The sequence below is a fragment of the Dipteris shenzhenensis genome, chromosome 11 (genome assembly GCF_047967505.1).
Source record: "Dipteris shenzhenensis isolate YYH24624 ecotype China chromosome 11, Dip_SZ_1.0, whole genome shotgun sequence".
Classification (NCBI taxonomy): Eukaryota; Viridiplantae; Streptophyta; class Polypodiopsida; order Gleicheniales; family Dipteridaceae; genus Dipteris; species Dipteris shenzhenensis.
This window is the reverse complement of record NC_141606.1, coordinates 25,039,794-25,055,144: the sequence shown is the minus strand read 5'-3', so window position 1 is coordinate 25,055,144 and position 15,351 is coordinate 25,039,794. Positions and strand designations below refer to the sequence as shown.

At 40.4% G+C, this 15,351-nt stretch overlaps 1 protein-coding gene across 2 annotated transcripts; it reads left to right on the top strand.

Moving 5' to 3' along the window:
• Positions 1-3,929: 3,929 nt before the first annotated feature.
• On the top strand, positions 3,930-7,891 carry LOC147896814 (DNA binding / DNA-directed RNA polymerase). 2 transcript variants are annotated; one of them, XM_087381689.1, is made up of 10 exons: positions 3,930-4,501; positions 4,580-4,663; positions 4,752-4,822; positions 4,995-5,059; positions 5,177-5,289; positions 5,423-5,566; positions 5,675-5,761; positions 5,968-6,048; positions 7,335-7,415; positions 7,588-7,891. In XM_087381689.1, exons 1-10 carry the CDS (start codon positions 4,421-4,423, stop codon positions 7,663-7,665), a joined length of 885 nt encoding a protein of 294 aa, XP_087237815.1. In that variant the 5' UTR covers positions 3,930-4,420; the 3' UTR covers positions 7,666-7,891. The 2 variants fall into 2 exon arrangements, with proteins under 2 accessions (XP_087237815.1, XP_087237816.1); XM_087381690.1 differs by having other exon boundaries at positions 7,328-7,415.
• Positions 7,892-15,351: the final 7,460 nt, after the last annotated feature.

Genomic DNA, 15,351 nt, shown 5'->3' with positions numbered 1-15,351 from the left:
AATAGGACTATGTAAATCCAATCAGGGGGAAATTGCAAATGGTTATATTCACTACTTTTGGCAAGGGGGCTATTGTAAGCACAATAGCAAAAAATATTTCCCTGCAAAGAGTATTGTCGCGCTAGCACAAAAAAGAGTGGGTTTTCTAGGATGCCTATCTATTTATTAACCTAAGGATGAAAGAATGCTTTTTGTGGGACTCATAAAGGAAAACGAATCGTGGGCATAGGGAGATTGAGCTACAGACAACATATTGAGAGTATGTACTTTTTATGGAGTGATGAAATTTACGGAGAGGATCTAGATTAGGATCCAGATTGAGGTCCAATTCCAAAATCTTCAGAATTTGGCCTCAGTGTTGTGTGCCAAAATCTGTGGTGGACTATATGGGTGTTGGTGCGATGGGGTCTTCCTCAAAATCTATGCCTTCCACATCACCATGTCAAGATTCTTGATAAATGAATATCTTAGATTTAGCTTGTGAGTACATCATCAATGTGCCTTATGAAGCTATGATATCTATTTTGCTAAGAATGTATTACACACTCGTGTAAGATCCCAACATTCAAATATACCATGGCACCAATTATTTTGTGAAACCTTAACGATAATTTGATAAAACAAGAGAACTCAATTTATTGAATTATTAAGTTTGTATGCATGCAAAGGAGACACAAAGACGGCATAGCTGTTTGCATGACAACAAAAAGACTTCAATAGTATAATAAAGAGGGAGTCATATAAATGTGGCATAACAAAAAGACTTCAATAGTGTAATAAAGAGGGAGTCATATAAATGTGGCACAACGAAGTAATGCCTACATTGTGCACTAAGAGGGCCTCCCACATGGCTTGCTCTGCCTATCGGTTGCCATTGAGCTTTGAGGTGGAGTCTAAGTGATGCATGACATCATCTTAGAGAATTCTCTATAAGACATTTAAGGTGCCAATGAAGTTTAACAGTCAGCTCTCTCAGAAAAGTTCCACCTATTATCATGTCAAAGATGCACTCTGTATGCATCCTTCTTCATGAAAGGTGGTCATTCAACATTTGCCAACTACGCACTTGTAGGGGGATTTTATTGGATTGTAGTCATGAGTAGCGTTGATACTCCAAAACTTGAGTTCAATAGATATGGCTAGATCATTATCTACTAAGATGCAAGTCAATGAGTAGGTATGGATGGATGGGTAAGCCTTGTAATTGTACTAGCTTTGCTACTAATCCACCTTGTGGACACAATTCGTATAGATAGTTAAAGCTTCTCAATGTTTGTGTCATTTGTTCCACTTGGAGCCATGCCACAAACATGCCAAAGTTGTTTTTAAGCGTCACAATTCCCTAAAGCAAAATGGAGTCAATGTGTTGCTTGCTCAAATTTTGGGTATGGCAAGCAATATGTGAGTTCCATTCACAGGTCACACACATTTGGTAGCAATGTCAAATGTTAAATTTTGGAGATGAGGTCCAATAGCAGCTGCTTGCCTTCATGTAGGAAGATATACTTGCTTCTCAACTTAATAGAAAGAATGGAGACAATGTTTTGCTATTTGAAATAATTGAGCAAACATGTATGCAATGTGATGCGTGGAGTTGTCACGAAGTAGAGCGAGAGTACAAGATTTCTCTGGATCCATGGGAGCTACTAATGCACCAAACTTTTCAAGGGCAAAGAGGGGAATGCTTTCCCATGATGAATTTTTCCCCTCTTTGGGAAGTTTAGAATTTCGTGAACGATGCTGGTCGCCAAAATCTAAATGTGGACTATAGGATCCCCACCCTTATGTAATCATAGTCCGTCTACCCAAGATGATTGGCTACATTACACATTAAATGAAACATTGAAACCAAAAAAGCACGGGCTATGCAGGTGACACAAAAACGTTTGCAAGCTCCCAACTCCATTGATGGTCGAGAATCTACAACGAGTTGCCTTTTTGATCGAAAACTCGAGAAATCTCACCGGTTCCTCTCGAGAATGGCTTTCACCACTTTCCCACCAACAAAGACCACCCCGTGCGAATTCCCTATTATGTCAAGGTCCTTAGTCGGTGGAAGAGAAATCTCCATCGTTCGATTAGAATACCTTCTAAATGAAGGGCACAAAGGGGAATGCTTTCCCATGATGAATTTTTCCCCTCTTTGGGAAGTTTAGAATTTTGTGAACGATGCTGGTCGCCAAAATCTAAATGTGGACTATAGGATCCCCACCCTTATGTAATCATAGTCCGTCTACCCAAGATGATTTGCTACATTACACATTAAATGAAACATCGAATCCAAAAAAGCATGGGCTATGCAGGTGACACAAAAACGTTTGCAAGCTCCCAACTCCATTGATGGTCGAGAATCTACAACGAGTTGCCTTTTTGATCGAAAACTCAAGAAATCTCACCGGTTCCTCTCGAGAATGGCTTTCACCACTTTCCCACCAACAAAGGCCACCCCGTGCGAATTCCCTAAAACGTCAAGGTCCTCAGTCGGTGGAAGAGAAATCTCCATCGTTCGATTAGAATACCTTCTAAATGAAGCTCAAGGTAAATGTCTCGTCGAAAAAGTAAAAAGGACAAAGTACATCCTTATAATTGAGACACGTTTGCATTCCACAACATCAAAATTGACCCGAGACTGGATTTCCATCGGACACGTGGAAGCTCTGATAGCTCCGAGTTGCGACGCCACATCATTCGATCATTTTGCCCATCTTTCGATCGCCCTGCTTGTTATCCCCGCCATGTCATCCGGTCCCACGCAGTCATTAGTCAGTCGTCCTGTCTAAGTCATCAATGTACCCATCTCCCAATCAACAGATGTCTCGTCCTTTTAATCTGCTCCAATGGTGCCACATCGTTTGACCACTTGCTGTAGTGGATAGTGTGGACTCTTTGACTACTTGCTGTGGACTCTTGACAAGAGCAGTAACAACACCACACAGAGCATGCCATGCCATGCTTCATCTTGCAGTCTGGCGCTGCTGGCTGCCATCATGGGACTGAATGTCTATGAGGGCGTCTACATGCACCGTTGAATGGAGGGAAACATCGGTTCAGCAGTGTATTTTCGGACACATGCCACCAGCAAGATGCCGCTAAAATCGAAGGTTAAAGAGTGGTTTGGACCTAGAATAGCAGCCTGTACTATGCCTGGATGGAGTATACTATGCCTTGGACTCCACACAACTCAGGAATGGCGGTGTGGATCTAAGTTTGGAGGGCCCAAAACCCCTCGCCATCAACCCTCCCTACCCCCAATAGACTCCTGGGTTCCTAGGCAAACTGACCTAGACCAGTGTGCCTGTAGACCCTCTTTTCCTTCCCTCTGGAGCATCTGCTGAGTCCCTTGTGCCAAGTTGAGTTGCCTTTGATTTCAGAGGCATGCTGTTGAACTTGGTTGTTTAGAGGGCCGCATGTGGCTGTGCTCTATTTGCCCTGCCACCACATCGACTGTCTACCTCGCCGCCACATCGACCGTTTGCCCACGACTGTCTAGCTCGTGCCACATCGAGATTCCACATCATCACTTCTAACATCACCTTCGCCGCTCCTAGCAGTTAAACACTCGAAGTTACCACCCCCTTCCATCGAACCTCGATGGTTGGGAAAGCGCGAGCATCGAGGTCGAAAAGTCGTCGGAAAAGCTCGAGGCCTTTGGGGCTTACCTCTCGAGAAAGTGCTCTCGGAGCACGTTTCCTCCAACCTTAAACAAGTTGAATACATTCAGAGAAAAAGAATAAGGAGAAGAAGAAGAAGAGAGAGAGAGAAAGGGGGAGAAAATGATGGGGGCATAATTTAGCTTCAAGTTGAGAGAGAGAGAGAGGACAAGTGGGTGGGCTACAAAGGAGGGACAACAAGTGCAATTCTAATTTTCATGGAATAAATAAAACAACCATTTTCTCTTTCACGAGGTGAAACACCGTTACCTACTTAAAAAGGTTGCAGGCCAAAAAAGTCGAAGCGTTTTGGCAACTCTTTTCTTGGCTTTTTGTCACTCCTTGTTAATCAACCTTATATAATTAAGTATTGGTCATATCAAAGCTTCTGAGGTGAAACAACGTAAATCTTGCTGCCGATGCGAGAACACATGTTGTGGAACCACTCACCATTGGAGACAAAGCAGGTTTCCATTCTGATGCCCCAAAAGGGTTAGCAAGGGGTGAGTTTGGAAAGTGTTTTGAGGAACGGGTTGCTGCATCAGTTTTTGAGGGGATCAAGTACGCATAGCTGGCTGGCAAGATGGCGATGGAAGACAGTATGTGGGTGGAGTAGACTGGAGTGTAGAGGAGCAATCGATGTTGGCAGGCTCACCAAAATTCAACGACACTCACCCTCCATCAAAACTGGTTGTGACACACAATTGTCCGTCTTTTGGGCACTCGCTCTGTATGACTTTGCTTTGAGAGCTTGAACAACTTCTGCAGCCATGGCAAGTCGTAAGGTGTCAGCTGCACAAGTCGGGTCTGCTGTAAATCGCATCATCGATTTGTTGCAGGCCTCTCCAGATGTAAGAAGCTCAGGCGTCTTTTTGTTTTTGTAGCAGCTTGCCCTTTTCCGGCTCTTTCTGATGTCGTTTTTCCTTCAGGGATTGACCCAGGATAGCTTGAATGAGCGATTAGGAAACGTTGATCAAGCGGGAGTTGAAGCACTGAATGTGTTGCTTCAAAAAGTAAGGGCCTTTCTTTTCTTATCCGCAGAATGGCCTTAGACTTGACCATTTCTTGGTTGGTTCTGACATTACCGTGCTTTGGAAACAGCGACAAGTCCAAATTTTTCAGCGAGGGAGCACTCATATCTACAGGCTACAGGCCAAAGAAGAGGCTGGAAAGTGAGTACACCATTCGTCCTTTAGACAATTAGACAATCTCTATCAGCAGTATGATACAATGATGGAATGTGGCTCAATAACTCCCTTATTATCAGCGCTTTAGTGTCGTAAAAAAATCATTACTTCGATAGTGTCTCATTTTTATCTGACACCGGATGTTTATGAATTGCAGATTCAAGGGTTTAACCTCTGATGATATGTTGGTGTATCAAGCAATTCAGCAGGCTGGAAACATGGGTACTTTGAGCTTGATTTTGTTTCCAGCATTTTGTATCTGCCAAACTCATTGGATGGAGAACAAATGCGTTTCAGGATGTGTATTCCAGTCAAGCGCTAATTGGAGTGCAAATGCAGGGATTTGGACCAAAGACATGAAGCGAAATACCAATTTACAACAGCCTCAGGTAGCCAAAGCCATCAAGAATCTTGAAAGTAGAAACTTGATAAAGGCAGTCAAGTCTATCTCGGTAAGTTTTGAGAGTTGTCTCTCCATCACCTGCAGTAGATTAATGGAAGTTATAAAAGGCGCAATAATAAAGTAGTAGTTTAATTTTCAAATTATTATCTACATAATTCCTACTTTGGTCTGGCTATCTGTAGAGCAAAGGCAAGAAAGTCTATATGCTAGCAGAACTTAAGCCTTCAAAGGAGCTCACTGGTGGGGCTTGGTACACTGACCAAGAGTTTGATTCAGAGTTCATCAATGTTCTCAAGCAGCACTGTGTCCAGTTTGTCTTGAAGCAAGTAGGAGTCTGGTTCCAAAACTTTTGATCGTTGACCTGAGAAAATGAGCATCGAAATTGTTTTCTTCTATCATTGTATCATACCAGCGCCTTCGGATCTGTTCTTCAGGGTTTGGCTACTGTGGAGATGGTTGCAGATGCTGTGAGAAAATCTGGAATTACAAAAGAAGAGCTTCGGGTGAAAGATTTCAAACAGGTTCTGTACCCTATCTGTTCTCTTCCTTTTGTTGCATTTAACGCTGACCAACAAGCTTGGTTTGAAGAAATGCTTAGCTCCTTGTTTAATACAGACAGTCTTTCTCTGAAACTTTTTTGTGCATTTTTCTGTTACGTTTGTAGACTTGTTTGTTCCATTCAGAAGCATCGTTAAAAGAACTAACATTTGTATTTTCTAAAATTCAGCTCATGGATATGCTGGTTCTTGATGGTGAGGTAGAAGAAACACTTAGTACCGGCACTGGACCTTTTGCTGCATTCGCTCCTGTAAGTCTCTACGTTGTTGCGCAATGGATGTTATTAATTTTCAGTATCGTGCATTTTTTGTTCACATGCGAGTGCTTTTTGGGATGCACACAACAAGAAGGTACAATACTTGAATTTTTGTATGCCTAAGAATGTAAAAGTAGAGGAAACCTTCGGATTGCTCCTGCAATGGTAAATGCAACTCAGAAAGAATCACTTATATGTCAACGGCCAAAATGATCATCCTGTGTGGGAAGAATGCGAATATAGGATGTGGTGTGTCGAGACTGAGGATTTGTCTTGTCGAAGAGTTAAAATAAGAACTGAACAATGTTTGGCCCAAAGGGCTAAGTACAATTGTAAAGAACGCGTACTGTATGGAGGGAGAACCCTCACTACAAAGAGAATAGAGACTGCTGTATAGAAGGGGGATACCCTCACTGTAGATCTGGAACTGAGGGTTGCTGAAGGGCAGACCATATCTGCTGCTGTGAGGACTAACTAAAGGAGGGCTGGAAGGGGCTGCTGGGCTGCTGCAGACTCTCCTGCCCTGGTCCAAGCTCTGAGGGCTGCTGTTGGCTGAAGGCTGGAGCCTGTGGGAGTGGATGAAGAATGAGGGTTCAAGGGTCTGCCTTTTATATGCTCCCTTTGTGGCAGTTCAGGTCTGCTGACATCAGCACTGACATGGCACTGCTGTCCATGCCTGCTGTGCACCTGTGGCAGTCCATGTGGATGCTGTGCAGGGTGCTGACTTGATTTGGCTGCTGCTGATGTGGCTGCCCACGTGGCAGCCCTGCATGGCAGCCAGTCTGTCAAAGGGCTGTGGATGCTCGTGACACCTAGAGACTGCCGACTGAGTCTGGGCCCTATTCAGCCCAGACTGGCTGCTGCTCTGCCAGTCTATTGCTGACAGACGCTGCGGGCTAGTAGATGCCCGTGGTATCCCCTTGTGCTGAAACTGGAAATGGAGGGCAAGTTTGAAGACACCAGCTCAAGAACTGGCTGTACCTGTGGCTTGGATTGGATGGCGGGCTGATTGACCATCTCAAGCACCACCCAGGACTTTGTCTGTATCCTGGGGATTCTTCTTGGCTGAGGTAGACAAACTCACTCTGGACTTTGATGGGAGTCCAAGGGTGCTTCGTAAGTTTAATTATAGATTGAAATGAGTGGTATTCTTTCTGCCTGACTGCTTTATGAGCTTGAAGAAGCCTCAACATCATGTGATCTTTCATCTTTTAGAGAGAGCTTTCAGCAATTTACTCTATTCTTGGCTATCAGCTTACTCTTTAGATGTTAGTCAACAGGATACGCTGTTGTATCGAAGTTCGCAAAGCAGACTTGCGGAGACTACAGCCTTCACGAGCATTCCGTGTGGAGTCTGCCCGGTATGGCTTACTATCTTTGACAGAACTATCATTATCTTCCTGTGATCTTTGGAGTATTTTTCTGCTTTCTTCCTTGTGAATTGAATGTTGTTTCAACTCTCTGGTATTATTGAGATGTGAATTATATGCAAACGACTGCTGAACAGACCTAATTACATTTGCTGACATACAGGTCTTGCATGAATGCACAGATGATGGTCTCATCTCTCCAAAAACCTGTGTATATTTTCAGAACTGGTTGAAATTCTAGTCAATTCCAGTAGGTATGGAGGTTTTTATTATGGATTTGAACCCCCATTCTTTTAGGCTCAGATTATTGGACATTGTATGAAGTGAGCATTATGAATACAAAAAGTATAAGGCTAGACAAGTCGGCTTGGCATAGTGGGGGTGAAATACATGGTTGAGAGAGAATCTTGCAACCTAATATCTTACTAAGGCAGAACATTCCTTGTAAAAGATTGTTCACCTTTCAAGCGTTCACCCGCTCATTTTTGTTTGTACAAAGTTTCATTTTTAAATCCTTTTTTTGAAGAGAAGGGGGGATTGAAGCCTCTTTTAATGATTTACCAAGCAACATATTGCATATTTAGATTGTCCCTGATCTTGATATTGGAGGAAGAGGGTAAGGGATTTTTTGGATAAACTTGAAGGGATAACATTGTTTCCTCACTTTAAGAAATCATGATAAGATGTATCCTCTTCAAAAGGAAAAAGTGGAAATCAATCCTAGCCAAAAATGTCTGCAAACTATTACCCTCACAACTTGTCCAGTCCATTTCTACATCGTTTAGTTTGTGTGCCCCTTATTTATGCCTTGTGAGGACATGACCATTAAAGTCGTTGGATAATATTATTCCACCTTACTTTCAAATAATATTTCCTTTTTGTTGGGTTTCAAGTAGATAACCCTATTGTGTTTTACGTGATGACGACGACCTTCGTATTACTTGGAAGTTCTTATGTATTGTAGCCTTGTGGTTCCTCCATATAGTCCTTATGTAAGGTTCTCGCTTGTGTTTTTTCTTGCCTAAATGAATTCAAGTGCTGCATACTCCAAGGTCCACAACTTGGTAGCTTTACCCATCAAGAGCTATGGAGTTTGTTGTTTTGCTCTTCATGTCCCAAGATTTGTAGTTAAAAATGTCGATGGCAGCTCTACATATTAGGCCATAGTTGAGGTGGTTATTGTATATTCCATTCAATTAGTTGGAGGGGTAGGAGTGGTGTAAAAAGGGCGGAGGAGTGAACAACCTAAGGCCCCTTGGCTAACCATGGGTTGTTAGTAGCTAGCCTTAAGGTTAGGGGAGACTCACAGTGAGCCTATTCTTCTAGGGTGGAATGCTATAGGGCTAAGGTTAAAGAAAAAATGCCTTCATGGCTAAAGATAATATGTTTAATGCGAGGCTAAAGTGTGATAAAATCACAGGAAGAGAATTCTTGTGAAGGTGCAAATGAAAAGAAGTGTCGAAGAAGTTGCAACAAGGTGGTTTAGCTTTTTAATTAATGTGCATCAAGTCTTGATATAGAGACAAGGTCATATATATTTCATCAAGTTATCAAGCATCATTCAATAAGGGCATTCCTTAGTGGGTTAGCACAAACATTTGATAATGCACTTGGAGGTCTAATAGCAAACATATGTAACACACTTAGTACAATTAAATTTCCTAGAACATGGTACGAGTTGTTTTTTGAAATAGCTAGCCTTATGGTGCTAACAAATGCTAGCACGATAGACACATCTGAACCAAACTTCACTTTTGAGTCGCGAATGCATAACATACATAGGATAAATTTTTATATGGTCAAATCTCATTTGCAATAGGTAGAATATGGTGTATTGCCATTGTTAGCATGAGAATAATATGTAGTTGGGTCACTTTGTAATGAGGTTGAAGAGCATTGATTTTCTCTTTTGGGTTGCTCACACGCTTGTGTCAGGCAACAAAAACGCTGTTTATCGAAAGTGAATCGGAAGAAAATTCTAAATCAAGCATCCTATGCACCTCCTCAACCAACCTCAGGTACTCACCCTTATATGATGCCCTTTTAATGCCATAGTGGTAGTATTAGAAAACTAGTATTATGGTGTGGCTTTGCTACAGTCTAGCAATGTACTATACTAGTATGAGGTCTTATAGAGGAACTAGTTTTCTAACAGTAATGTGTTGGTAGGATACGTACATAATAGAATGGGATATATGATACTGCTTGTAGCTGGTAGTTGTAACGTCTTTGTCACAAATTCTTTCCATTTTAAGGTTGCAGTGGTATAATTGCAAGGTTGTGTGCTAGCATGTTTAATAATTGTCAAGTCCAATAGAAATGTGGGTGTATATCGGTATTATTTGAGTAGAATACTTGAGTGGTAGGGTGCAACACACAATACCAATATTACATTGGTAGCATGCAAGAAATTATTTATTATGGTAGTGAGTTTTAGTATTTTAAAGCAAGAACGGTTCCGTACTAAGGTTAGGGTAGAGCACACAGGATGCCTATATAATAGTAAGGTTGTGTGCTAGCATGGAAATGAAATTGATAATTGTAAGGTCTTCCAATCGAAAGTCGGGTGTATATTTGCTCTAGTAGGATACTTGAGTGGTAGAATGAAACATATAATATTGGTATTGTATCGATACTATGCAAGTAACTCTTTCTCGTAGCATTGAGTTTGAGTATTCTACTAGTAGGAACCGGTTCCGCCTAAGGTTTGAGTGGTAGCACAGGAATACCGGTATAAGAGTGAGGTTGTATGCTAGCATTGAAATATACTTTAATTATAGTAAGGTCTTCTAATGGAAATGATGGTGTGTGTTAGTATTGCTCTATTAGGATGCTTGAATGGTAGAATGCAATTTGCAATACAATTTATTATAGTGGTAGCATACAAGCAATTGTTTCTAATCGTAGTGAGATTAAGGATTCTTTATGCAAGAACTAGTTCCTTACAAAGGCTAGAGTGGTAGCACAAAGAATACTAGTATAAAAGTAAGGTTGTATGCTCGCATGGAAATGAAATATGATAATTGTAAGGCCTTGGAATGGGAATGTTGGTTATATTGGTATATCCTAGTGGAATAGTTGAGTGGTAAGTAATACCAGTATTATACTGGTAGCATACAAATAATTCTTTTTCGTAGCATTGAGTTTAGGTATTCTTTTAGTAGAAACTGCTTTCATACTAAAGTTTGAGTGGGCATATTAGGGAGTTTGTGTGCTAGCATGGAAATGTACTTTAATAGTTGAAGGTCTTCTAATGGAAATGTTGGTGTATACCAGTATTGCTCTAGTAGGATACTTGAGTGGTAGAATGCAATGTGTAATACCAATATTGGAGTGGTAGCATGCAAGGAATTGTTTCTTGTAGTAGTGAGGTTAAGGATCTTTAGGCATGCACCAGTTCCTTACTAAGGTTACAGTGGTAGCACAAGAATACATACAAAATAGTAAGGTTGTGTGCTAGCATGGAAATGGACTTTAGTGATTGTAAGGCCTTTCAATGAAAATTTATGTATACAACGTTACAAGAAAAAATTGCTTCCATGCTACCAGCATGATAGAGATGTTAATGTTGCATCCCATCGCACAAGCATTGTAATAAATTAATACCACTTTACACCCACATTTTCATCGAAAGAACTTACAATCACTAAAATACATTTTTATGCTAGCACACATGCTTAATATTATACAGGTATTCTTGTGCTACCACTCCAATCATAGTAAGGAATCAATTTTTGCTGCTAAAGAAATCCCTAGTCATGAGGATGAAACATGTAATACCGATAATAATATCAGTATTAGAATGCTAGCATGCAAGAAATGGCTTCTCGTAGCATTGCATATAAGGATCGTGTATTTTTATTGTATATATTATCTAATTATAAATCTCTCATGGTGTAGGTAGAGCTCTATCTTTTATTCAAAGAAATGCACCCAAAGATCAAGATTAAAAAAATACACATTTGAAAACTTAAAGCCTTATTTTGTATGCAAGCTCAAACTTAAGGCTCGTGACACATGCTGCTGTATTGCACCCATTTTGATGTCCTATTTAAGGGATGCCTTGAATCACAAGAGGAGTACTGCTTTTGGATTGCATGGGTAGACATATAATTGTACTTGTGATATTTAGATGGTAGATGGCCATTCAATTTGATGCGAATCTCTAGAAAAGTCTTACAAGGGTGTAAAAGCAATTTGGGAGTCTATTTTGTGTCCAAAACGAGCGAGATATACCTTGCATGCTCTAAAGTGTATCATGCAATCTACCTTGCAACAACGAGATCTACCTTGCATGCTTTAAAGTGTATCATGAGACAATGTACTGTGGACCTTGGATGTTGCCAATATGTTGAACCGAAAACCTAAACTGAAAACCATTCAGTAAACACCCAATAATTATGAAGAGTTTGAAGACATAGACACAAGAATTACTATTGATGGGAAGAAGAAGAAAAGACAAATTTGTCACACAAAAGGAGACTTCGTCTACTAAGGAACTTATTGGTCAGCTCAATGAGGACCTTGTAGATTTTATCAAGCACAATTTTGTGTACAGATGGCAAGCAAGGTAAAAAAAAGAATGTTTGACAAGGTTCCTTGAAGATGTGGTTGTATATTGTGTAGATTTTATTGAAAATATAGGTACAAGGAGGATAATGAGATATAGTCAATGCACTGGTATTATAAGCAAATGTTATTTTTTTTCACATTTTACTATGTTTATATTGCAGATGACATCCACAAAACCCATCACTCTACATTTTTCATGATAAGCAATATGACACTTTTTTGCGCAACATTGTTTCACGCTTCATCATGAAGGGTATTGGTCTTCCCCTCAACTGACATTGGGTATCATTTGATGGAGCAGCTTGCCATTCAAATTAGAAGGCCATTCTACTTGCTATGTAGGTATATTTGCCAAGCCCGATTGCAAATGATGTGGAGCATTTTTTGGTTTTGGTTGCCAAAAGGGTGAGCATGATGGTGCATGAGCCGTTGACGCAAGAGCAACTCAAGGAGGATGCTGCAATGTTCTACCAATGTTGTGAGGTTTTTGAGAAAAGGTTGTCTATGGAGATGAAGCCTCATGATGTGACCAGGGTATTTTCAAAAATAAAAGTGGGCGATGCGAACAACTAGAAAGTTATCATGCTTTTGTAGTGCTTGTATGCAAAAACTTTGGAGGAGATATACCAATGTAGCCAATCAAAATTACATCAAGCTTGAACCATTGCTGAAGGGTAGTCCTGTTAAAGTAACAAGAGATTATTCAACTTGTTACTAGAGGTCCATGAATGCCTATGTAACACCTAGATAATAGCATGCCTAATGAACCATAGAGAAATTTCTGTAGTATGATTAGCTCTAATGGAAAGCAGTAAGAAAAATAAAACTTTTTTTAGATACCAAAAATGACCTCAAAAGGCCCAAAAACCCTAGAAATGACTATAAACATGGGTACCTTTTGGTGATTTTAGATTGACATGATTTTAAAAGGCTGCTCCGAGCAAAATGACCAATTTGTCTACACTTGTAGCACGCATTTGGGAAGGAAAAAAATGATAAAGGAATGTGAAGTGGATGTGCAAGAACATAATCAATATCCAAGCATGAAGGAACAGGCTGCTCCATATCCCATAAAATGCAAATTTGAATATCTTTGCTCAAGACCAAAAAATCCATCTTGGGAAGATATAATACTCTAGGCTAGAAGAGCTGCAAGAGATTAAATAAGCGGGGGAAGAGCTACCGGCAAGGCCTTCAAAGTGACCCAAACAGGACAAAAGTGTAGGAGATTTTTGGCAAAATAACATGTTGGGCCAAACTCTGATTGTTTTGAAAATTGATCTTGATGAAGTCAAGAGTCTCCTGGCTTCTGTCCCAAAGAATCCAAGCATGCTTCTGACTCCAAGGCTCTTTGGAGCAATACGGTACCTATAGAACCTTGCACAACGTGGAAGCCAACTTCTCAACTAAATCACACAACCATTTAGGGAGATTCGAGAAATCAACCCAAATTGGGCATTTGTGGAAAATGAAATCATCAATAGAAAAGGTTGGGCTTCACGAAATTAAAAGCACCGAGGACACTCCAAACATGCAAGTCTTCCTTGCTAGCTTATTCTAAATACTTTCTGAGGTGCATCAAACCAGGAAGAAGCCCAAGTACCAAAAAACTTGGCAACATAGCAGCTCAAGGATAGGTTGCACTTGTAGATTGGGAACTGACTAAGTTTATCCAGAGAGGGTATACGACCTGTGAAGAACATGTGCACACCCCCATTGACTAGGCGAGTGAATTCTGATTTGACATCCTCTAGTTCCATCGAACATTCATTTGAGTGACCTTTCCCACTCTCGAACCATCCTTGCCTCTTGATATCCTTTGCCTTCAAGAGGTTTCATCATCACAGAGGATCTTCATTGCAATTTCATCCTTGAGCAATGTGAAGCCTCCCCGTTGCTTACTAGCCAGAACTTCTACATACGAAGGAGAGCTGTGGCTTTCCTCTCTGATCAAATCCAGAATAGACACTTCATCATCTTGCAACTTAGCATCATGATCCGCAGTTTTCTTGCCACTAGGGAACACGACTTCTCCGTCACCAGCTCCTAGATCCTTCCTTCAATGGCTTAAGGCACTCGACTCGTCTCTCTCACCATGCAAGGCAGACGTGCCACTCATGCAGGCTCTCACTCTTGCGGCCTTGCTTTTGCTTTTCATTTTGAGTATATGAACTTACTAAGAGAGATACAGAGATGAACTTGGTCTCATTAGAAGACACAATTGAGATGAATGACCTAAATATATACATATATGTATAGATACTCATAGATTGGATGGCATGTCAGTCAAATATGGTTTAGGGAGAGACAATGATTCCCTAACTATAAAATATACTAATGCCTCTAGTAGCATAGTTTTGGTGATACTAAAATGGATATAATAGTACCATGCTTGATAGCTGACTAATATGTTGGATACTTTGAAAATAATTTAAATTATACAAAAGTGGGATTGGTGGAAATTTAAAAATACATGGATTGGTGGACCTTTAAATATACATGGATGTGTGTGTGTGTGTGTGTGTGTGTATAGCAGGTATGAATTTAGTGAGGATGACTTCTATATACTTGATTTTCCACACTAATTATAATCATAATATGTATACACTTATGTATACACTATAGTTTATATTTGAGAAGACACTTGTAGTTGTTTGATTGGACATGAACCAATCATATAACCCCGAGTTGCATAGACCAAGGGTAAATAATTAGTGAATGGATGAGTATGGAAAACTATGCCAAAGCATGAGCAGATAATTTTTAGCTTGAAGAGATTGCATTATACATAGGGTAATACAGATTATCAAACAATCTACCTTATTACATAGACTATTGGTTGCATCACTATGTAAGGTCCCGAATATCTAACATGCACTTAAAAAATAATAATGATTGGATAGTGGGGAAAATACCCAGGACTGCTCATAAGGAGCTCGCACCTTCCCAAAAAAAGAAGGGATAAGACTAACACAATAAAAGCATGAGCTGACAAAGAACAACCTTCATGTCTACACGAGGCTCCAAATTTCTCACCACAATCTAGACGTTAAGTGAGGCATGCACCAAAGTAGCTTGAGGAGTATGAAATAACTTACATGCCAAAGGGGAGATTACTATGAAATGGAGAGGAGTATTGCACGAAGTTCAATGGTCTGAATTCCTTCTCTCTCAATTGGACACAATAATGTAATGAATGGCCTCTTTGATGGATAGTATACATGTCATCATTCTCATGTATATATTCATGTTTACGTTCAATAAAACATAGTGTACAGGTAGCTATATCATGTGCAAACCTCTCTCTTTGTCTTTCTCCCTCCCCACTTCATCATGGTATCAAAGCCAAAGCTTC